This window comes from Humulus lupulus, chromosome 6 (assembly GCF_963169125.1).
Source record: "Humulus lupulus chromosome 6, drHumLupu1.1, whole genome shotgun sequence".
Taxonomy (NCBI): domain Eukaryota; kingdom Viridiplantae; phylum Streptophyta; class Magnoliopsida; order Rosales; family Cannabaceae; genus Humulus; species Humulus lupulus.
This window is the reverse complement of record NC_084798.1, coordinates 209,950,645-209,973,853: the sequence shown is the minus strand read 5'-3', so window position 1 is coordinate 209,973,853 and position 23,209 is coordinate 209,950,645. Positions and strand designations below refer to the sequence as shown.

Genomic DNA, 23,209 nt, shown 5'->3' with positions numbered 1-23,209 from the left:
AATTGACTTAATTTCATTTCACCTACGAGAATCTCAGCTCAGTACATTATTAAAATTTTTTGAAAACCCAAATGCTGATATACATAAATTAGATTAATCAAAACATAGATATGGAAATTAAAGAGTAACATTAGATACCTGATAGAGATGAAATGCGGAGAACCAACGAAGAGAATTTAGGGGGTGAAGTTTTCTTTCTTTCTTTCCTTTCCGTTTTCCCTTTCCTTTTTTTCCTGAGAATTCAGGGAAAAAAAAAAGAGTATGAAGAGCAAGCACTGTATTTGGGTTGAAGATCGACAAGTAAAAGAGGCCAATTTTTCTTCTTTTTTTGAGCAAAGCCAACTCAAAAGATGCTTGGGAGACAAACCATTAGGGCACAATTGGAAAAAACTTGAAAAGGAAGTTGAAATTTTCAGGGAGAGAATTGAAGACATGGAAATGAAGACAGAGCAAAGCAATGAGATTTTGTCTAAATTCTTGGAGTCTCTTTCATCAGCAAATGTGAGCTTGGAAAGGATCATAAAAAATGTGGCTGTAGAAAAAATTGATGATGATGATGATGGCAAGTTCATTAAAGGCATAGAAAAGACTGATTCAATGAGTTTGGAATTGGAATTGACTGAAGAGCTATTGGTAGTTACAAGACTTGCTTCTGAGGCTGAAGAGAAGGTGAATGAGTACAAAGAATTGAGGAAGAAGGAGAAGAGGGAGTTGGAGAATAGTGTGGTGAGTTTGACAGAGGAGAATAGAGATACCAACAGTTTGCTGAGAGCAGCCTTGTTGGAGAAGGAAGCTGTGGAGAAGAGGTTGAAGGTGAATAGCGAGCAGAAGAGAGTTGCCCTTTTGCAGATTGCGGAGCGAGGTTTGCAGAGAGTTGGTTTTGGGTTTATGATGGGAATTGGGAACACTTAGCAATCACTAGAGAGTTTTTCAGGAACCAAGTCAGATAGCAGTGAGTGTGAAGAGGATGCAATATTTCGTAACTGTTTTTATTCGTATCTATTAGATTTTGCTGATTTTTGGTTTGTATTCTACAATTGACTTAATTGGGTAGTTAATAAAATTTATATAGATCTGGCTCCCCATTCCCCATGGTCTGTCTCACCAAATCATACCCGAGAGAATTTTGGTTCAGAATTTTCTTATATGATCACCACGCTCCATGCTTCTTATTGATTTATTTTATTGGGTCTAAAATCTGGACTTGATTTTGAAATTCTGACAGGATGATTTACTTATTTGTATGTAAACTCATACTCTGACGTAGAAAATAGGGGAATTTTTACTTTTTAGATTTTAGGTGGATTGGAGATCTAGACATATATGTAATTAAGATAGTGGGGTTTTTGAAAATATATAGAAGTTTCCAGGATTTTGATGAGGTATAAGGGTGTGGCTCTTCTAGTAATTGTGAATTTTAGCTGTGGGTTCATTACAAATTTTATAGAAATTACTTGACCTGTGCGTTGTGGTGCCTAGTTGAGCTTGTTAGTGATATAAGGTTGTAAATTTTCTATCCTCTCCACGAATAAAAGCCTGGTATGTATGTACTAAGATTACCTTACTTTAGTTGATTAAGAATGGCCAACACCAATTTCATTATTAGCCTGAAACTGGAACTAGATGATTGACCTTTGAGAATCGGACAAATGTTAAAACTATCAAATTACTGTCATTTTGAAATTTTCTTATTAGGCATCAACTGTGGAGAGGATAATGAAGAATTTACGGCTTGAGATAACTAAGTTGAGGCGATCTTTGGAAGAATCCAGGTATACCCTTTACCATTCAATTACTAAAGAGAAAACTACAACATTTTTAAAAACAATTCTATTTGTTCACATCTTTCTATGCCCCTTGGAGTTTCTTTTTGGTGTTTTCTATTACTTAACATCAGCACTATGCCCAGGTCAGACATCGATTGCAGAGTCTTACAGAGAAACAAGCTCAAATTATTGAAGAAAACAAGTTATACATCAAGGAGTTAGAGGAAAGAGAGAGAATTGTTTTTAAAAATGAGTTTAATGTATACAATTAGAAGAAACAAAAATGCATGCACTTACTTGCTTGGTAGAGGTGTACTTCGGAGCTGCTTGATTAACTGAGAGAGAGTGATCGGACAGGAGAGGCACCGACTGAGAGAACCGAGAGAGACCCTTGGCTGTACTGACTGAGAGAACCGAGATGCGGGTAGGAGAGGCGCTGGGTTCGTTTGGGTTCCTCTGAGAGAGATTCACAGTGAGCGGGTGGGAGTGGCACTGGGTTCGTCGGCGCTGGGTTCGTCTGGGTTCCTCTGAGAGAGATTCACAGTGAGCGGGTGGGAGAGGCGGGTTCGTCTGGGTTCCTCTGAGAGAGAGATGGATTATGCTGTGGAGTGAAAATGGAGAAAATGGGAGAGACGGGTAACGTGGGAAGAGAGAGAGAGACGGGAATGAGGGAGGGGAAATGGGTTTTTCTTTGTCTTTTCCTTTTTCAATTAAGCTGCTTTGACAAAAAAAAAGAAAAACAATAAGCTCCAATGAAATAATACTCCCGCCAATTAATGAACAGTGTGCTGTATATATTATGTAACTTTTTAATAGCGTTTTTTTAATAATGTCCAAATGCAATGCTATTAATGAAGCTTTTTCTTGTAGTGCATATAAGTCGGTAAGTATGTTTTTAATGGTTTAGTCTTTCCATCTCTTTCATTTCATCTCCTTTCTTTAGACTCACTCTTTCTTATGGTTTTAGGAGTGTTCCAAAAAGTCCCAACTCAGTCCATTATATCCCGGTAACTTTGGTAAGGAAAATAGGCTAGAATCAATATGTTATGTGCTTATGTTATCTATATGTTTAATGTTATTAAATGTGTTATGACATGTATATATGTTTGTAGGCTTGGGCATATGACCCATATGACTAACAAGACCCCAAATGGGTTATGGGCATATGACCTACTTAGCTAGTAGGACCCCACTAATCCCATGGGCATATGCTTGTTTAGTCTATGGGACCCCAAGTAATAATGGGCATTATAATAAGTGTATGTTATATGTATTATGTTAAGTCTTTATGTTTTCTTATGAAATTATGTATATGACTATGTGTTAGATTTTCCTTGCTGGGCATTAGGCTCATTCCTTTTTGTTTTATGTGCAGGAAAATAAGCTTTAGAGGCGGAAAGGTTCGTGACGCTTAGAGGATGTGTATCGATGGTGAATGGAGTCAAGGGGCCGAGCGTTATTCGATTCGAGGATGTAGTTTCGGTTTTATGTCTTTTTACATGTATTTTCCGCACTAATTATGTAATGTCTTATTATTTTAAATTATGTTTTTGTTTTAAAGACAATGGGATCCCATATCCGTTTTGGTATTTACTTTGTAAGTAACTCTTATTTTTATAAGTTACTTAATAAAATTATGGTATTTTCGCAAATGTAAGTTCTTTTAAGGATTTTATGTATAGTTTCGTTAATGGTCCAAATAGTCTAGAGTAGTGGGTCATTACACCCCCAAAGGCCTGAGCAGCCACCTGTGGCTCAGGATGATGTCCTAATTCGGGATCCTAAGTAGCAGCCTCCATCTCAAGCTGGTTGAGGCAATCCCCAGCACTAGAGGCAAAATAGGGTCGGGCAACCGCCCCGCAGCCCTAGACGCCACTACAAGAAATTCGGCCTTTACCTACCAATTTTATTTGTGGGTAAAAATGGTGCATTGGTAGGTAAATCCCTTTACCTACCAATGTTGACCAATAACCTATTGGTAGGTAATAGTTAGTCGAGAAAGGTATTATTACCTACGATTAGTATATTGGTAGGTAAAAATCATGTAGGCCCCACAAAAAATGAGTCAGCGTCATTGACCTAGTGTTTGACGTGCCATTATACGTGGCAAGTGATGTGGCACTCCACGTGGCAATTATGTATCAGGGAAGCTGACATGGAAAATGACGTGTCTTCCACCGTGGCAGATGACGTGGCAGTGTATCAGGGTTGGACATTTACCTACACTTAAATATGTGTAGGCAGTAATTTAATTTATTAGTAGGTATTAAGGTCTCACATTTACCTACACTTAAATATGTGTAGGCAATAGTATAATTTATTGGTAGGTAGTATTGAATTATTATTTTGGAAAATATTTAAAATTAATTATTTATAGATGATAAATTAATTTAATTAATTAAAAAACAAACAGCTTTTATAAAATTAAATAAACATATATTATAAAATGTTCAAACAAACAAACAAACAAACATAAAAGATAAAATGTCCATAATAATTTATCTTTAAAGTTTTGAATTAAAAACATAAAAAAACTAAGAATCATCTTATTCCTCTAACATTGAAGAGACGGGAGAATTTCCGACATTTGCATCAGAACATTGATCTAACGGAGGCGGTGGCATCATATTGTTTATCCTTAGTATTTCTACAACAATACTTAGTTGGTCATTTGTAGAATCAAGTCGGTTGTTTGCTTCATCAAGGCGTTGGGCTAGCTCATCATATGTTGGCTTATTTGACTCAGTTGGATTGCGTTGGGAAGTAGAAGTTGTACTTGAAAAAGATCGACCCCAACCTTTCAAGTGTGCATAAGAGCGTCCAAGAATACGCTCCATAATGTCTTTATTAGACATTTCTTCTGGAGTGTGTTGAGCCCTTAACGCCATCATTTTATCCTATATACTCATTTTATTTTCTAATTAGTAATGATAATTATAAAAAAGTTACAAAATTAAAAATTAAAATTTTTACTTACATATATTTCTGCTAAATCTGGTCCAGTCCATATTCCTTTTTTCTCATCATAATGTTTTAGACGCCAAGTCTCGATTTGGCCAGTGGAAGAAGCTAACACCATTCCCCTTCTAATGTGATGTCGTGGTGTTGAAACTGATCCATTTCTAGACTCCCACTTTCTCTTTGAACGATTAGCAGTATTCTTCGACGACCTTTCCTAAAAAAGAGAATAAGAAAAGTTATTAACACAAATAAAATTGTAATTTTAAGAAAATAAGTAATTACCTTAAATTCGTTGGAAAACCAACGATCACACAACATCTCCCAATCTTGTTGGCGATCATCCTTCAAATCAGGATGTCGTTTCCTCTTTGCCATTTCAACATCTTCTTCTCCTCCAATTTCTTTGAAATATCCATGTAACTTGTACTTGAAATTCTTCCAAGATTTTCTCATTTGATCATCAATGCATTTTATAGTGGTCTCATCATGCAAGTTAATATCAAATGAATCCTACAATTATATAAACTAAAATTAATAAAAAAAAATTATATTAGTTTAATTTATAACTGAAAATTTTTTAATATAAAACCTACCACAAGAAAATGTCATAATGGAGCTCTCACATCCTCGGGGACAAATCTCCAATCCTTGTAATGAAATGTACCATGGTTGCGAACAACAAATCCAATCTCATTATTAAATTTTTCAGCATTTCCACAAACAGACTGACGACACTCAGCTTCAAATACAACAGGTAACTTCCCACTTTGAGTTGCCTTAGCATCACTAGTAGTTTTGTATCCACGAGTAGGCCCACGTGTTTTGCTACTACTAGGAGCAGTTGATTCTATATAGAAAAAAACTGTAAGTTTAAATTCATCCTAATTTTAAAACAATCATATGTAAAATGTATGAGACATACCAGATGGTGTTTGAGATACATTATGTTCAATGGCAGAGTCGGCAGCGGAGACAACTTGTTGACTCTGAACAATAGGGGGAATGCTAACTTCAGGTGGATCACCCTGAGTAGTAGAGTGGGTGGTGGGAGCATTTGGTCGAGGTGGTAGAACATGAATAGTAGAGCGAGTGATACGAACATCTGGTTGTTGACTAGGCTGCTGAGTATGAATGGTGGAACGAGTAGTGTGACCAGGTTGTTGCCTAGCAGTATTAGACTCATCAACTGGTCCATCTTGTTGAGCATGGGCAATGGAACGAGTTGTACTGTAATGACCCACTAATCTAGACTATTTGGACCATTAACGAAACTATACATAAAACTTACATTTTTATGAAAATACCATAATTTATTGAGTAACTTGCAAAATAAGAGTTATTTACAAATAAACAGAATACTAAGAAGGATTATGGGATCCCATTGTCTTTAAAACAAAAGATGATTTAAAATAAAAGACATTACATCATTGGTGCGAAAAATACACATAAAACCATAGAAAACATAAAATGAGACTACATCCTCGAATCGAATAACGCTCGGACCCTTGATTCCATTCATCATCGATACACATCCTCCAAGCGCCACGAATCTTACCGCCTCTAAGCTTATTTTCCTGCACATAAAAAGAAAGGAGTGAGCCTAATGCCCAGTAAGGAAAATCTAACACAAAGTCATATACATAATTTCATAAGAAAACATAAAGACTTAACATAACACATATAACATACACTTATTATAATGGCCATTATTACTTGGGGTCCCATAGACTAAACAAGCATATGCCCATGGGATTAGTGGGGTCCTACTAGCTAAGTAGGTCATATGCCCATAACCCATTTGGGGTCTTGTTAGTCATATGGTGTAGAGTCCAAGAACTTTACTTAGCTAATTGTTTAGTAGTATTATAGTATGTTTAGTGTTATCATTGTTACTTTGGATTTTTGGTTCAGACCGGGAGTTATTTGGACACTCATAGTAGTACTTATAGATTTTCTAAGTTTAACCTATAGTTTAAGAATATTAAGTATAACCTAAGGTTTGATTAATGTGTCTGATATTAAGGAATATATTATTATATTATAAGGTTTAGACATCAACCAATAGGATTTTAAGCACATGTTTTGAATGGTAATTAAGGATTAAGTATTTTTGAGGATTAAATTAAATAAGGGTAAAAGTTTGAATGTATAGGGTCAGTCAGCAGCTTTGAGCACGTTGAGGGCTTAGTCAAGGCTGTTTACTCCATTCAAACTCAGCTAAAAATGTGTAAATTCGTGTTTAAATATTCAGCGTATGCCGATATATCGCAGCTATAGGGGGCGATATGTCGCAGCACGTAGATACGGAAAACACGAATCGATGCACGGTCGCCTCGGGAACAAAGGTCCAGGCGATATATCGCCTATAGGGGGCGATATATCGCCTCCACCAGCATGTTTTCAAATTCATTTGAATTCTTTTCCCTTCAGCCATTCAAACGCCTTCAACAGTCCAGCATCTTCTGAACGAGTCTTCAGCCTCTGCTGAACGATTATTCAAATGATTTTCACCTAAAAAGCCATTATTTTTATTCAAGTAAAATCAAGATATTTTCATTCCCAAACTCTATAAATAGGACCTAGTACCCAGCCATTATTCACCATTTGCTCTAAGTTCAGAGGCTGCTAGTGTTAAGTGAGTGAGAGAGTGTAAACACTTGGTTTGGGGAAAAACTATAAGCTTAAACATCATAAGCTTATCAAACACTTGGGAAGTAAGTGAGTGCTATAGTATTTCGGTGGATGTTAGATTGATCTTGCAATCTTTGAGGTAAACCCAAAACTCTAGTCCTTTCTGTGTTCTATGTTATTTCTTTCTCAAAACCTTCTACTCAGTCCCCTAACCTTATTCTTATTTTTGGTTAGGGAATCCAAGTTCTTAAGCACTTAAGTGGTGGTAAGCATATTTTCGTTTAATGGTTTAGTCTTCCTATTCTCTTTCATTTCATCTCCTTTCTTTAGACTCACCCTTGTTCATTGTGGTTTTAGGAGTGTTCCAAAAGTCCTAACTCAGTCCATTTTATCCCGGTAACTTTGGTAAGGAAAATAGGCTAGAATTAATATGTTATGTACTTATGTTATCTATATGTTTATGTTATTAAAAGTGTTATGATATGTATATGTGTATGTAGGCTTGGGCATATGACCCATATGACTAACAAGACCCCAAATGGGTTATGGGCATATGACCTACTTAGCTAGTAGGACCCCATTAACCCCATGGGCATATGCTTGTTTAGTCTATGGGACCCCAAGTAATAATGGCCATTATAATAAGTGTATGTTATATGTATTATGTTAAGTCCTTATGTTTTCTTATGAAATTATGTATGTGACTTTGTGTTAGATTTTCCTTACTGGGCATTAGGCTCACTCCTTTCTGTTTATGTGCAGGAAAATAAGTTTAGAGGTGGTAAGATTCGTGACGCTTGGAGGATGTGTATCGATGATGAATGGAGTCAAGGGGCCGAGCGTTATCGATTCGAGGATGTAGTCTCCTTTTATGTTTTTTTTTTTATGGTTTTACATGTATTTTCCGCATTATTATGTAATGTCTTTTATTTTAAATCTTATTTTGTTTTAAAGACAATGGGATCCCAAAATCCTTCTTAGTATTCTGTTTCTTTGTAAATAACTCTTATTTTCAAGTTACTCAATAAATTATGGTATTTTCGTAAAATGTAAGTTTTTATGTATAGTTTCGATAATGGTCCAATTAGTCTAGATTAGTGGGTCATTACAGTTGGTATCAGAGCAAACGGTTCCTTCGCATGAAGTTCTCCTCGATACACATGCTCAAAGCTCCGAATCGGACCGCCAAGTAAGTGTTTAAGTTACAAGTTACAAGTTACTTTGTCTATGTGTATAGCTAACAACTTTAGTGTTTATGTTTCAGTTAAAAATGAATGGAGCTTTAACCTACCAAGATATCCGAGCCATTAAGGCCTTAAAAAGAATAAGGGAGCCAAGAAACACCGTAGGAGCCTTAGAAAGGATTACACGAAGGTTGCTTTTGTTTCATCAAGCAATAGGTGGCCTTCAAGAGGCTAAACAAATAATGCTAAGATCAACAGAACAATATGTATTAGTGATTAGGTTGTTTAAAGATTTCCATCCTGTAATAGCAGCCTTAGAAGAAATATGGGAAGAAATGAATGATGAGGATGAATCACCATTAGCAATGAGATACTATTTCCTCTTAGTTAGGTTCACCGCAAAATTTGAATTTCAATTCACCAAGGAGCAAAAGAATAGGATTCTCACAAACCTTCCTAGAGGGCATTTTGATGCTCATGATAATGATGACTATGAGGCTATAGATGATGATATGTTAGATGACGGATCGGATGTAGAAGATCCCGATTTTTAGATTAGTAGTTTTTATTTGTTTTATTTACTTTTATGTTATGATTGTAATAAGTGAAATTGTTTTCCAAATGAATAAACATGCTATTTGAATATCATGTGTGAGTTTGAAATTTTTTTCACAATCATAATAAATACTAAATAAAATGAATAATGACTGAGTTCGGTGAGGGTGGATACGAATCAATGAACCTGGTTTCCTTGTTGAGAGTTAGGGGGCCTTAGTAGTGGGAACGATTTTACTGATCCCAGCCCTCCCTCAATATGGTTAACTTTGGAACAAAGATAAGTTTCGAGCCTGAGAATTAAGTCATATAGGATGATTAGAAACACACTTAGAAAATAAATATGACTTGTTTTTCTAAGTATAGAAACCCACTCTAATAATAAATAAAGACCTATATAATTTTTCATAAAAAGTCATAATAAATAGGTCCGAGATATGTTTGTTTTAGAATAAGTTTTTGCCTTAGAGCCTATTAGGAAAAAGTTCTAACATGTTTCTTTTAACTGTTAGAACTCTGCTACGATGTCTCTCCGAAGATCTGCTCGCACCAACGGGAACGCTTCCAACGATGTTCCAGCGACCAATGCGGTCCCTACCGTTCGCCGAAGGAGAGTACGTGTTACTGCTCGCCGCAACGCACCGGCACAGCCAGCTGACAACATTGCAGAGATTGCCAGACTACGACAGCAAGTCGAGGAACTTCTGCAGCAACAACGCCAACAGGCTCAATCTCAGCCTCAGCCTCCGCCACAGCCGCAGCCGCAGCCACAGCCAATGGCCCCAGCACCCCAACAAGTTGGTCCGTATGGGGGATGGCCTATGACGAACTACGCTCCTTATCCTGTTCAGCACATGGAGCCAGTGTACGAGAGGTTCCGCAAGCAGCACGCTCCGAACTTCGAAGGGACTACGGACCCCTTTGAAGCAGAAGAATGGCTAAGGAATGTGGAGCCGATCCTAGCCCACATGAACCTTAGTAATGCAGACCGCATATCCTGCATCTCATCTTTGCTCAAGAAAGATGCCAGGATATGGTGGGACTTAGTCCAGCAATCCCACGATGCTGCCACTATGACGTGGACCCGATTTGTGGAGCTCTTCCACAAGAAGTACTACAATTCAGCAGTGCTTGCTACGAGAGTTGAGGAGTTCACCAATCTGAAGCAAGGGAACTTAACAGTGGCGGAATATGCTCGTCAGTTTGATCGCTTAGCCAAGTTCGCGGCAGAGTTAGTTCCGACCGATTATCTGAGGGTGAACAAATTCGTGAGAGGACTCCGACCAAAGATTGAGATGGGGGTGAAGCTAGCAAACCCGGGAAACACTTCATATGCCGACGTTCTTGAGACGGCAATTGAAGTAGAAAGGTTGCAAGCCAACGTGAGCAAAGAAGAAGCCAGCAAGCCGGAACCTAGGCAGCAGAGCCAACCTCAGGCCAGTCGGAACAACAATCAGTCCAGCAACAGTCAGTCCAACAACAACGGTAACGGACAGAAGAGAAGGCATCCTGACAACAAGCAAGCCGACAACAATAAAAGGGCACGACCAAGTAATGGGGGAAATAGGTCGGGCTACGTGGAATACCCGCCATGTGCCAAATGTCAGAAGAAGCACCCCGGAGAATGCCGTGCCAACACCAAGGAGTGTTTCAACTGTGGTCAAGAAGGGCATCGTAAAAGAGACTGTCCTCAGCAAAAGCCGGAAGGAAAGAAGGACGAAAAGATGGTTCCTGCTCGGGTTTTTGCTTTAACCCAAGGAGAGGCGGATGCTAGCAACAAGGTGGTCACAGGTCAGGTTTCCATCCTCAATAAATTATGTCATGTATTATTTGATTCGGGAGCCACCCATTCGTATATTTCGTTAGGAATGATAGATAAACTAGACAAACCTAGTGAAAGATTTAGAACTAGGTTTGCAACCGAGTTGCCTTTGGGCAAAGTAGTTCTATCATCACGAATTGTACGAGGCGTACCAATCAAGATTGAGGACAAGGAACTAGAAGGAGACCTGATAGAGCTGGTGATCAAAGACTTCGACGTCATACTAGGCATGGATTGGCTAGCACGGCATGGCGCAACGATCGACTGCAGACGCAAGAAGGTGACATTCGATACTCCTGACGGCCAGAAACTGTGCTTCATGGGACAAGCTTCAGGACTACGCACACCGTTAGTATCATCTCTCAAAGCTCAGAGAATGATGGAGAAAGGATGTCAAGCATTCTTAGCCAACATCACGAATGTGGAGAAGGAGACATCACTCAAAGTTGGAGATGTTCGAGTCATACAAGAATTTCCAGAAGTTTTCCTCGATGACTTGCCAGGATTGCCGCCAACTAGAGAAATAGACTTCACGATAGAATTAGTACCGGGCACCGAGCCTATCTCTAAGGCACCATACCGGATGGCACCTACGGAACTCAAGGAGTTAAAGACGCAGCTACAAGAACTCCTAGACTTGGGTTTCATTAGGCCAAGCCATTCACCATGGGGAGCTCCGGTACTATTCGTGAAAAAGAAGGACGGAAGTATGCGCATGTGCATAGACTACCGTGAGCTGAATAAAGTAACGATTAAGAACAAATACCCGCTACCTCGGATTGATGATTTGTTTGATCAACTCCGAGGCGCGACTGTATTCTCTAAGATCGATTTACGGTCCGGGTATCATCAGCTCAAGGTAAAGGGGGAAGATATTCCTAAGACAGCCTTTAGGACTCGTTATGGACATTACGAGTTCTTGGTTATGTCTTTTGGTCTTACTAACGCGCCAGCCGCGTTTATGGACTTAATGAATAGGGTCTTCAAGGACTACTTGGATAAATTCGTCGTTGTGTTCATCGACGACATTTTAATTTACTCCAAGGATGAAGTGGAGCACGAGGAACACTTGAGGATAATTTTGACGCGATTGAAGGAGCACCAACTCTACGCGAAGTTCAAGAAATGCGAGTTTTGGCTCTCACAAGTGGCGTTCCTCGGGCACATCATATCGAAAGACGGAGTTGCAGTAGATCCATCGAAGGTAGAGGCCGTGAAAGATTGGCCTAGACCAAAGAACGCGTCGGAAGTAAGAAGCTTCTTAGGGCTAGCAGGTTACTATAGAAAGTTTGTAGAGGGCTTTTCTAAAATAGCCACTCCACTCACCAACCTGACCCGGAAGCAACAAAAGTTTAACTGGAATGATAAGTGTGAGGAAAGCTTCCAGTTGCTTAAGGATAAGCTTTGCTCAACACCAGTACTTAGTGTCCCAACACCCAACGACAAGTTCGTTGTCTACTGTGATGCATCACAGTTAGGATTGGGATGCGTACTGATGCAAAATGACAAGGTGATAGCCTACGCGTCACGTCAGTTAAAGGAGTATGAACAACGCTATCCAACTCACGATATGGAGTTGGCAGCGGTGGTCTTTGCGTTAAAAATCTGGCGCCATTATCTTTACGGAGAACGGTGCGAGATTTATACGGACCACAAAAGTTTAAAATACTTCTTTACTCAGAAGGAGCTTAACATGAGGCAGCGCCGGTGGTTGGAATTAGTAAAGGATTACGACTGCGAAATCCTATACCACCCGGGGAAGGCAAACGTAGTTGCCGATGCACTTAGCCGAAAAAGTTATGGGAACTTAGCAGCCTTATCCGGAATAGAAAAGCCACTACAGCAGGAGCTTATCAGTGCCGGAGTAGAAGTGGTTGTAGGCAAGCTGGCTAACTTGTCTATCCAATCGAATCTGCTAGAAGACATACGGAATGGTCAGAGACATGATGATTCACTAGCAACGCACATGAATGCAGTCCGAGAAGGCAAAAATACAGATTTCTCAATATCCAGTCAAGGTTTATTGAGATATAAGGATCGGGTATGCGTGCCAGACGATCAGAGTATTAAGAAGACGATCCTAGAAGAAGCGCACAGTACTCCGTACTCAGTTCATCCAGGGTCTACCAAGATGACTCATGACATCAAGGCAGTCTATTGGTGGCCAGGGATGAAGAAGGACATAGCAGAGTATGTATCTAAGTGTCTGGTATGCCAGCAAGTGAAGGCGGAGCATCAGCGGCCTGCAGGATTATTGCAACCACTTAGCATACCGGAGTGGAAGTGGGACGATATAGCCATGGACTTCGTGACGGGTCTGCCAAAGACAAATAAGCAGCATGATTCTGCTTGGATAGTCATAGATAGACTAACCAAGTCGGCTCATTTTCTACCTGTTAAGACTTCTTATACGGCAGACCAATATGCAGACATCTACATCCAAGAGATTGTACGATTGCATGGAATCCCCAAGACGATAGTATCAGATAGAGGATCAGTGTTTACGTCAAGATTTTGGAGAAGCTTACAGCAAGCCATGGGTACTAAGTTAAGTCTTAGTACAGCTTTCCATCCTCAGACAGATGGGCAGTCAGAGCGTACGATTCAGATTTTAGAGGATATGCTACGCGCATGTGTACTTGACTTCGGAGGATCGTGGAACAAGTACTTACCGCTGATCGAGTTCTCGTACAACAATAGCTACCAGTCGACGATCGAGATGGCACCTTATGAGTTGCTATATGGAAGAAGGTGCCGATCACCGTTGCACTGGGACGAGGTAGGAGAAAGGCAGCTTCTAGGGCCCGAAGCTGTTAGGCAAGCTCAAGAAGCAGTAACGCTTATTAGACAGCGTATGCTTGCTGCTCAAAGACGACAGAAAAGCTATGCAGATACCAAGAGACGCGATGTGGAGTTCCAAGTTGGAGATCAAGTCTTCCTGAAGATATCTTCTATGAAGGGTGTCAAGCGGTTCGGGAAGAAAGGCAAGCTCAGTCCCCGATTCTTAGGTCCTTTTGAGATATTGGACAAAGTGGGACCAGTTGCGTATAGACTAGCCCTACCGCCAGCACTAGCCGATAGTCACAACGTCTTCCACATCTCGATGTTACGCAAGTATGTGTCAGACCCATCTCACGTCCTCAAGTACGATACCATAGCACTCCAGAAAGACTTAAGTTACGAGGAACGACCGGTTAGCATCCTAGATAGGGGGATGAAGCAGTTACGGTCCAAGAGCTTTCCTATAGTTAAAGTCCTATGGAGCAATAGTTCTGAACGCGAGGCAACGTGGGAGTTGGAAGAGGACATGCAGAGCCGGTATCCGGAGTTATTTGGTAAGTAAATTTCGAGGACGAAATTCTTTTTAGTAGGGGAGAATTGTAGAGTCCAAGAACTTTACTTAGCTAATTGTTTAGTAGTATTATAGTATGTTTAGTGTTATCATTGTTACTTTGGATTTTTGGTTCAGACCGGGAGTTATTTGGACACTCATAGTAGTACTTATAGATTTTCTAAGTTTAACCTATAGTTTAAGAATATTAAGTATAACCTAAGGTTTGATTAATGTGTCTGATATTAAGGAATATATTATTATATTATAAGGTTTAGACATCAACCAATAGGATTTTAAGCACATGTTTTGAATGGTAATTAAGGATTAAGTATTTTTGAGGATTAAATTAAATAAGGGTAAAAGTTTGAATGTATAGGGTCAGTCAGCAGCTTTGAGCACGTTGAGGGCTTAGTCAAGGCTGTTTACTCCATTCAAACTCAGCTAAAAATGTGTAAATTCGTGTTTAAATATTCAGCGTATGCCGATATATCGCAGCTATAGGGGGCGATATGTCGCAGCACGTAGATACGGAAAACACGAATCGATGCACGGTCGCCTCGGGAACAAAGGTCCAGGCGATATATCGCCTATAGGGGGCGATATATCGCCTCCACCAGCATGTTTTCAAATTCATTTGAATTCTTTTCCCTTCAGCCATTCAAACGCCTTCAACAGTCCAGCATCTTCTGAACGAGTCTTCAGCCTCTGCTGAACGATTATTCAAATGATTTTCACCTAAAAAGCCATTATTTTTATTCAAGTAAAATCAAGATATTTTCATTCCCAAACTCTATAAATAGGACCTAGTACCCAGCCATTATTCACCATTTGCTCTAAGTTCAGAGGCTGCTAGTGTTAAGTGAGTGAGAGAGTGTAAATACTTGGTTTGGGGAAAAACTATAAGCTTAAACATCATAAGCTTATCAAACACTTGGGAAGTAAGTGAGTGCTATAGTATTTCGGTGGATGTTAGATTGATCTTGCAATCTTTGAGGTAAACCCAAAACTCTAGTCCTTTCTGTGTTCTATGTTATTTCTTTCTCAAAACCTTCTACTCAGTCCCCTAACCTTATTCTTATTTTTGGTTAGGGAATCCAAGTTCTTAAGCACTTAAGTGGTGGTAAGCATATTTTCGTTTAATGGTTTAGTCTTCCTATTCTCTTTCATTTCATCTCCTTTCTTTAGACTCACCCTTGTTCATTGTGGTTTTAGGAGTGTTCCAAAAGTCCTAACTCAGTCCATTTTATCCCGGTAACTTTGGTAAGGAAAATAGGCTAGAATTAATATGTTATGTACTTATGTTATCTATATGTTTATGTTATTAAAAGTGTTATGATATGTATATGTGTATGTAGGCTTGGGCATATGACCCATATGACTAACAAGACCCCAAATGGGTTATGGGCATATGACCTACTTAGCTAGTAGGACCCCATTAACCCCATGGGCATATGCTTGTTTAGTCTATGGGACCCCAAGTAATAATGGCCATTATAATAAGTGTATGTTATATGTATTATGTTAAGTCCTTATGTTTTCTTATGAAATTATGTATGTGACTTTGTGTTAGATTTTCCTTACTGGGCATTAGGCTCACTCCTTTCTGTTTATGTGCAGGAAAATAAGTTTAGAGGTGGTAAGATTCGTGACGCTTGGAGGATGTGTATCGATGATGAATGGAGTCAAGGGGCCGAGCGTTATCGATTCGAGGATGTAGTCTCCTTTTATGTTTTTTTTTTTTTATGGTTTTACATGTATTTTCCGCATTATTATGTAATGTCTTTTATTTTAAATCTTATTTTGTTTTAAAGACAATGGGATCCCAAAATCCTTCTTAGTATTCTGTTTCTTTGTAAATAACTCTTATTTTCAAGTTACTCAATAAATTATGGTATTTTCGTAAAATGTAAGTTTTTATGTATAGTTTCGATAATGGTCCAATTAGTCTAGATTAGTGGGTCATTACATATGGGTCATATGCCCAAGCCTACAAACATACACATATACATATCATAACACTTTTAATAACATAAAACATATAGATAACATAAGCACATAACATATTGATTCTAGCCTATTTTCCTTACCAAAGTTACCGGAATAAAATGGACTGAGTTGGGACTTTTTGGAACACTCCTAAAACCATAATGAACAAGAGTGAGTCTTAAAGAAAGGAGATGAAATGAAAGAGAATAGGAAGACTAAACCATTAAAAGAAAATATGCTTACCACAACTTAAGTGCTTAAGAACTTGGATTCCCTAACCAAAATAAGAATGAGGTTAGGAAATTGAGTAGAAGACTAAGAGAAAGGAAACATAATACAGAAAGGAACTAGAGTTTTGGTTACCTCAAAGATTTGCAAGATCAATCTAACCTCCACCGAAATACTATAGAACTCACTTCCCAAAGTGTTTGATAAGCTTATGATGTTTAAGCTTATAGTTTTTCCCCAAACCAGGTGTTTACACTCTCACACTCACTTAACACTAGCAGCTTCTGAACTTAGAGCAAATGGTGAATAATGGCTGGGTACTAGGTCCTATTTATAGAGTTTGGGAATGAAAATATCTTGATTTTACTTGAATAAAGATAATGGCTTTTTAGGTGAAAATCATTTGAATAATCGTTCAGCAGAGGCTGAAGACTCGTTCAAAAGATGCTGGACTGTTGAAGGAGTTTGAATGGCTGAAAGGAAATGAATTCAAAAGAGTTTGAATCCATGCTGAAGGAGGCGATATATCGCCCCCTGTAGGCGATATATCGCCTGGGCCAGTATGCCCGAGGCGACCGTGCATCGTTTCGTGTTTTCCGTATCTACGTGCTGCGACATATCGCCCCCTATAGCTGCGATATATCGGCACACGCTGAATATTTAAACACGAAATTACACATTTTTAGCTAAGTTTGAATGGAGTAAACAGCCTTGACTAAGCCCTCAACGTACTCAAAGCTGCTGACTGACCCTATAACATTCAAACTTTACTCCTTATTATATTTAATCCTCAAAAATCTTTAATCCTTAATCACCATTCATAACATGTGCTTAAAATCCTATTGGTTGATGTCTAAACCTTATAATATAGTAATTATAATCCTTAATATCAGTCACATTAATCAAACCTTAGGTTATACTTAATATTCTTAAACTATAGGTTAAACTTAGAAAATCTATAAGTACTACTATGAGTGTCCAAATAATTCCCGGTCTGAACCAAAAATCCACAGTAACAAAGATAATGCTATAAATACTATCATACTATTATCTATCTTAGCTAAGTAAAGTTCTTGGACTCTACAATTCTCCCCTACTAAAAAGAATTTCGTCCTCGAAATTTACTTATCACATAACTCCGGATACCGGCCTTGCATGTCCTCCTCCAACTCCCACGTTGCCTCGCATTCAGAACTATTGCTCCATAGGACTTTGACTATAGGAAAGCTCTTGGACCGTAACTGCTTCATCCCTCTATCTAGGATGCTAACCGGTCGTTCCTCGTAACTTAAGTCTTTCTGGAGCGCTATGGTATCGTACTTGAGGACGTGAGATGGGTCTGACACATACTTGCGTAACATCGAGATGTGGAAGACGTTGTGACTATCGGCTAGTGCTGGCGGTAGGGCTAGTCTATACGCAACTGGTCCCACTTTGTCCAATATCTCAAAAGGACCTATGAATCGGGGACTGAGCTTGCCTTTCTTCCCGAACCGCTTGACACCCTTCATAGGAGATATCTTCAGGAAGACTTGATCTCCAACTTGGAACTCCACATCGCGTCGCTTGGTATCCGCATAGCTTTTCTGTCGGCTTTGAGCAGCAAGCATACGCTGTCTAATAAGCGTTACTGCTTCTTGAGCTTGCCTAACAGCTTCGGGCCCTAGAAGCTGCCTTTCTCCTACCTCGTCCCAGTGCAACGGTGATCGGCACCTTCTTCCATATAGAAATCTCATAAGGTGCCATCTCGATCGTCGACTGGTAGCTGTTGTTGTACGAGAACTCGATCAGCGGTAAGTACTTGTTCCACGATCCTCCAAAGTCAAGTACACATGCGCGTAGCATATCCTCTAAAATCTGAATCGTACGCTCGGACTGCCCATCTGTCTGAGGATGGAAAGCTGTACTAAGGCTTAACTTAGTACCCATGGCTTGCTGTAAGCTTCTCCAAAATCTTGACGTAAACACTGATCCTCTATCTGATACTATCGTCTTGGGGATTCCATGCAATCGTACAATCTCTTGGATGTAGATGTCTGCATATTGGTCTGCCGTATAAGAAGTCTTGACAGGCAGAAAATGAGCTGACTTGGTTAGTCTATCTATGACTATCCAAGCAGAATCATGCTGCTTATTCGTCTTTGGCAGACTCGTCACGAAGTCCATGGCTATATCGTCCCACTTCCATTCTGGTATGCTAAGTGGTTGCAATAAACCTGCAGGCCGCTGATGCTCCGCCTTCACTTGCTGGCATACCAGACACTTAGATACATACTCCGCTATGTCCTTCTTCATCCCTGGCCACCAATAAACTGCTTTGATGTCATGAGTCATCTTGGTAGACCCTGGATGAACCGAGTATGGGGTGCTGTGCGCTTCTTCTAGGATCGTCTTCTTAATACTTTGATCGTCTGGCACGCATACCCGATCCTTATATCTCAATAAACCTTGACTGGATATTGAGAAATCTGTAGTCTTGCCTTTTCTGACTGCATCCATGTGTGTTGCTAGTGTGCCATCATGTCTCTGACCATTCCGTATGTCTTCTAGCAGATTTGATTGGATAGACAAGTTAGCCAGCTTGCCTACAACCACTTCTATTCCGGCACTGATAAGCTCCTGTTGTAGTGGCTTTTCTATTCCGGATAAGGCTGCTAAGTTCCCATAACTTTTTCGGCTAAGTGCATCAGCAACTACGTTTGCCTTCCCCGGGTGGTATAGGATTTCGCAGTCGTAATCCTTTACTAATTCCAACCACCGGCGCTGCCTCATGTTAAGCTCCTTCTGAGTAAAGAAGTATTTTAAACTTTTGTGGTCCATATAAATCTCACACCGTTCTCCGTAAAGATAATGGCGCCAGATTTTTAACGCAAAGACCACCGCTGCCAACTCCATATCGTGAGTTGGATAGCGTTGTTCATACTCCTTTAACTGACGTGAGGCGTAGGCTATCACCTTGTTATTTTGCATCAGTACACATCCCAATCCTAACTTTGATGCATCACAGTAGACAACGAACTTGTCGTTGGGTGTTGGGACACTAAGTACTGGTGTTGAGCAAAGCTTATCCTTAAGCAACTGGAAGCTTTCCTCACACTTATCATTCCAGTTAAACTTTTGTTGCTTCCGGGTCAGGTTGGTGAGTGGAGTGGCTATCTTAGAAAAGCCCTCTACAAACTTTCTATAGTAACCTGCTAGCCCTAAGAAGCTTCTTACTTCTGACGCGTTCTTTGGTCTAGGCCAATCCTTCACGGCCTCTACCTTCGATGGATCTACTGCAACTCCGTCTTTCGATATGATGTGCCCGAGGAACTCCACTTGTGAGAGCCAAAACTCGCATTTCTTGAACTTCGCGTAGAGTTGGTGCTCCTTCAATCGCGTCAAAATCATCCTCAAGTGTTCCTCGTGCTCCGCTTCATCTTTGGAGTAAATTAAAATATCGTCGATGAACACAACGACGAATTTATCCAAGTAGTCTTTGAAGACCCTATTCATTAAGTCCATAAACGCGGCTGGCGCGTTAGTAAGACCAAAAGACATAACCAAGAACTCGTAATGTCCATAACGAGTCCTAAAGGCTGTCTTAGGGATATCTCCTCCCTTTACCTTGAGCTGATGATACCCGGACTGTAAATCGATCTTAGAAAATACAGTCGCGCCTCGGAGTTGATCAAACAAATCATCAATTCGAGGTAGCGGGTATTTGTTCTTAATTGTTACTTTATTTAGCTCACGGTAGTCTATGCACATGCGCATACTTCCATCCTTCTTCTTCACGAATAGTACCGGAGCTCCCCATGGTGAATGGCTTGGCTTAATGAAACCCAAGTCTAGGAGTTCTTGTAGCTGTGTCTTTAACTCCTTGAGTTCCGTAGGTGCCATCCGGTATGGTGCCTTAGAGATAGGCTCGGTGCCCGGTACTAATTCTATCGTGAAGTCTATTTCTCTAGTTGGCGGCAATCCTGGCAAGTCATCGGGAAATACTTCTGGAAATTCTTGTATGACTCGAACATCTCCAACGTTGAGTGATGTCTCCTTCTCCACATTCGTGATGTTGGCTAAGAATGCTTGACATCCTTTCTCCATCATTCTCTGAGCTTTGAGAGATGATACTAACGGGGTGCGTAGTCCTGAAGCTTGTCCCATGAAGCACAGTTTCTGGCCGTCAGGAGTCTCGAACATCACCTTCTTGCGTCTGCAGTCGATAGTTGCACCATGCCGTGCTAGCCAATCCATGCCTAGTATGACGTCGAAGTCTTTGATCACCAGCTCTATCAGGTCTCCTTCTAGTTCCTTGTCCTCAATCTTGATTGGTACGCCTCGTACAATTCGTGATGATAGAACTACTTTGCCCGAAGGCAACTCGGTTGCAAACCTAGTTCTAAATATTTCACTAGGTTTGTCTAGTTTATCTATCATTCCTAACGAAATATACGAATGAGTGGCTCCCGAATCAAATAATACATGAAAAAATTTATTGAGGATGGAAACCTGACCTGTGACCGCCTTGTTGCTAGCATCCGCCTCTCCTTGGGTTAAAGCAAAAACCCGAGCAGGAACCATCTTTTCATCCTTCTTTCCGTCTGGCTTTTGCTGAGGACAATCTTTCTTGCGATGCCCCTCTTGACCAAAATTGAAACACTCCTTGGTGTTGGCACGGCATTCTCCGGGGTGCTTCTTCTGACATTTGGCACATGGCGGGTATTCCATGTAGCCCGACTTGTTTCCCCCATTATTTGGTCGTGCCCTTTTATTGTTGTCAGCTTGCTTGTTGTCAGGATGCCTTCTCTTCTTTCCGTTACCGTTGTTGTTGGACTGACTGTTGCTGGACTGATTGTTGTTCCGACTGGCCTGAGGTTGGCTCGGCTGTCTAGGTTCTGGCTTACTGGCTTCTTCTTTGTTTATATTGGCCTGCAGCCTTTCTACTTCGATTGCCGTCTCAAGAACGTCGGCATATGAAGTGTTTCCCGGGTTTGCTAACTTCACCCCCATCTCGATCTTTGGTCGGAGTCCTCTCACGAATTTGTTCACCCTCAGATAATCGGTCGGAACTAACTCTGCCGCGAACTTGGCTAAGCGATCAAACTGACGAGCATATTCCGCCACTGTTAAATTCCCTTGCTTCAGATTGGTGAACTCCTCAACTCTCGTAGCAAGCACTGCTGAATTGTAGTACTTCTTGTGGAAGAGCTCCACAAATCGGGTCCACGTCATAGTGGCAGCATCGTGGGATTGCTGGACCAAATCCCACCATATCCTGGCATCTTTCTTGAGTAAAGATGAGACGCAGGATATGCGGTCAGCATTATTGAGGTTCATGTGGGCTAGGATCGGCTCCACATTCCTTAGCCATTCTTCTGCTTCAAAGGGGTCCGTAGTCCCTTCGAAGTTCGGAGCGTGCTGCTTGCGGAACCTTTCGTACACTGGCTCCATGTGCTGTACAGGATAAGGAGCGTAGTTCGTCATAGGCCATCCCCCATACAGACCAACTTGTTGGGGTGCTGGGGCCATTGGCTGCGGCTGCGGCTGTGGCGGAGGCTGAGGCTGAGATTGAGCCTGTTGGCGTTGTTGTTGCAGAAGTTCCTCGACTTGCTGTCGCAGTCTGGCAATCTCTGCAGTGTTGTCAGCTGGCTGTGTCGGTGCGTTGCGGCGAGCAGTAACACGTACTCTCCTTCGGCGAACGGTAGGGACCGCATTGGTCGCTGGAACATCGTTGGAGGCGTTTTCGTTGGTGCGTGCGGATCTTCGGAGAGACATCGTAGCAGAGTTCTAACAGTTGAAAGAAACATGTTAGAACTTTTCCTAATAGGCTCTAAGGCAAAAACTTATTCTAAACAAACATATCTCGGACCTATTTATTATGACTTCTTATGAAAAATTATATAGGTCTTTATTTATTATTAGAGCGGGTTTCTATACTTAGAAAAACAAGTCATCTTTATTTTCTAGGTGTGTTTCTAATCATCCTATATGACTTAATTCTCAGGCTCGAAACTTATCTTTGTTCCAAAGTTAACCATATTGAGGGAGGGCTGGGATCAGTAAAATCGTTCCCACTACTAAGGCCCCCTAACTCTCAATTAGGAAACCAGGTTCATTGATTTGTATCCACCCTCACCGAACTTAGTCATTATTCATTTTATCTAGTATTTATTATGATTGCGAAAATAGAATCGAACTCACACATGATATTCAAATAGCATGTTATTCATTTGGAAAACAATTTCACTTATTACAATCAAAAAGTAAATAAAACAAACATTAAAAACTTCTAATCTAAAAATCGGGATCTTCTACATCCGATCCGTCATCTAACATATCATCATCTATTTGCTCATAATCATCATTATCATGAGCATCGAAACGTCCTATAGGTAGGTTGGTGAGAATCCTATTCTTTTGCTCATTGGTGAATTGAAACTCAGATTTCGCAGTAAACCTAACTAAGAGGAAATAATATCTCATTGCTAAAGGCAATTCATCCTCCTCACACATTTCTTCCCATATTTCTTCTAAGGCTGCTATTACAGAATGAAAATCCTTAAACAACCTAATTACTAATACATATTGCTCGGTTGATCTTAGCATTATTTGTTTAGCCTCTTGAAGGCCACCTATCGCTTGGTGAAACAAAAGCAACCTTCGAGTAATCCTTTCTAGGGCTCCTACGGTGTTTCTTGGCTCCCTTATTCTTTTTAAGGCCTTAATGGCTCGGATATCTTGGTAGGTTAAAGCTCCATTC

At 40.3% G+C, this 23,209-nt stretch overlaps 1 protein-coding gene across 1 annotated transcript; it reads left to right on the top strand.

Moving 5' to 3' along the window:
• Positions 1–261: 261 nt before the first annotated feature.
• On the top strand, positions 262–2,038 carry LOC133785932 (uncharacterized protein At3g49055-like). The gene is made up of 4 exons (XM_062225147.1): positions 262–911; positions 1,364–1,382; positions 1,696–1,772; positions 1,915–2,038. Exons 1-4 carry the CDS (start codon positions 262–264, stop codon positions 2,036–2,038), a joined length of 870 nt encoding a protein of 289 aa, XP_062081131.1.
• The last annotated feature ends 21,171 nt before the right edge of the window (positions 2,039–23,209 follow it).

Excerpts from the sequence above, each read along its gene's own strand:
- LOC133785932 (XM_062225147.1), top strand. The coding sequence starts at position 262 with ATGAAGAGCAAGCACTGTATTTGGGTTGAAGATCGACAAGTAAAAGAG. Across the intron at positions 1,773-1,914 it reads CGATCTTTGGAAGAATCCAG|ACATCGATTGCAGAGTCTTA; the intron begins GTATACCCTTTA and ends TGCCCAGGTCAG.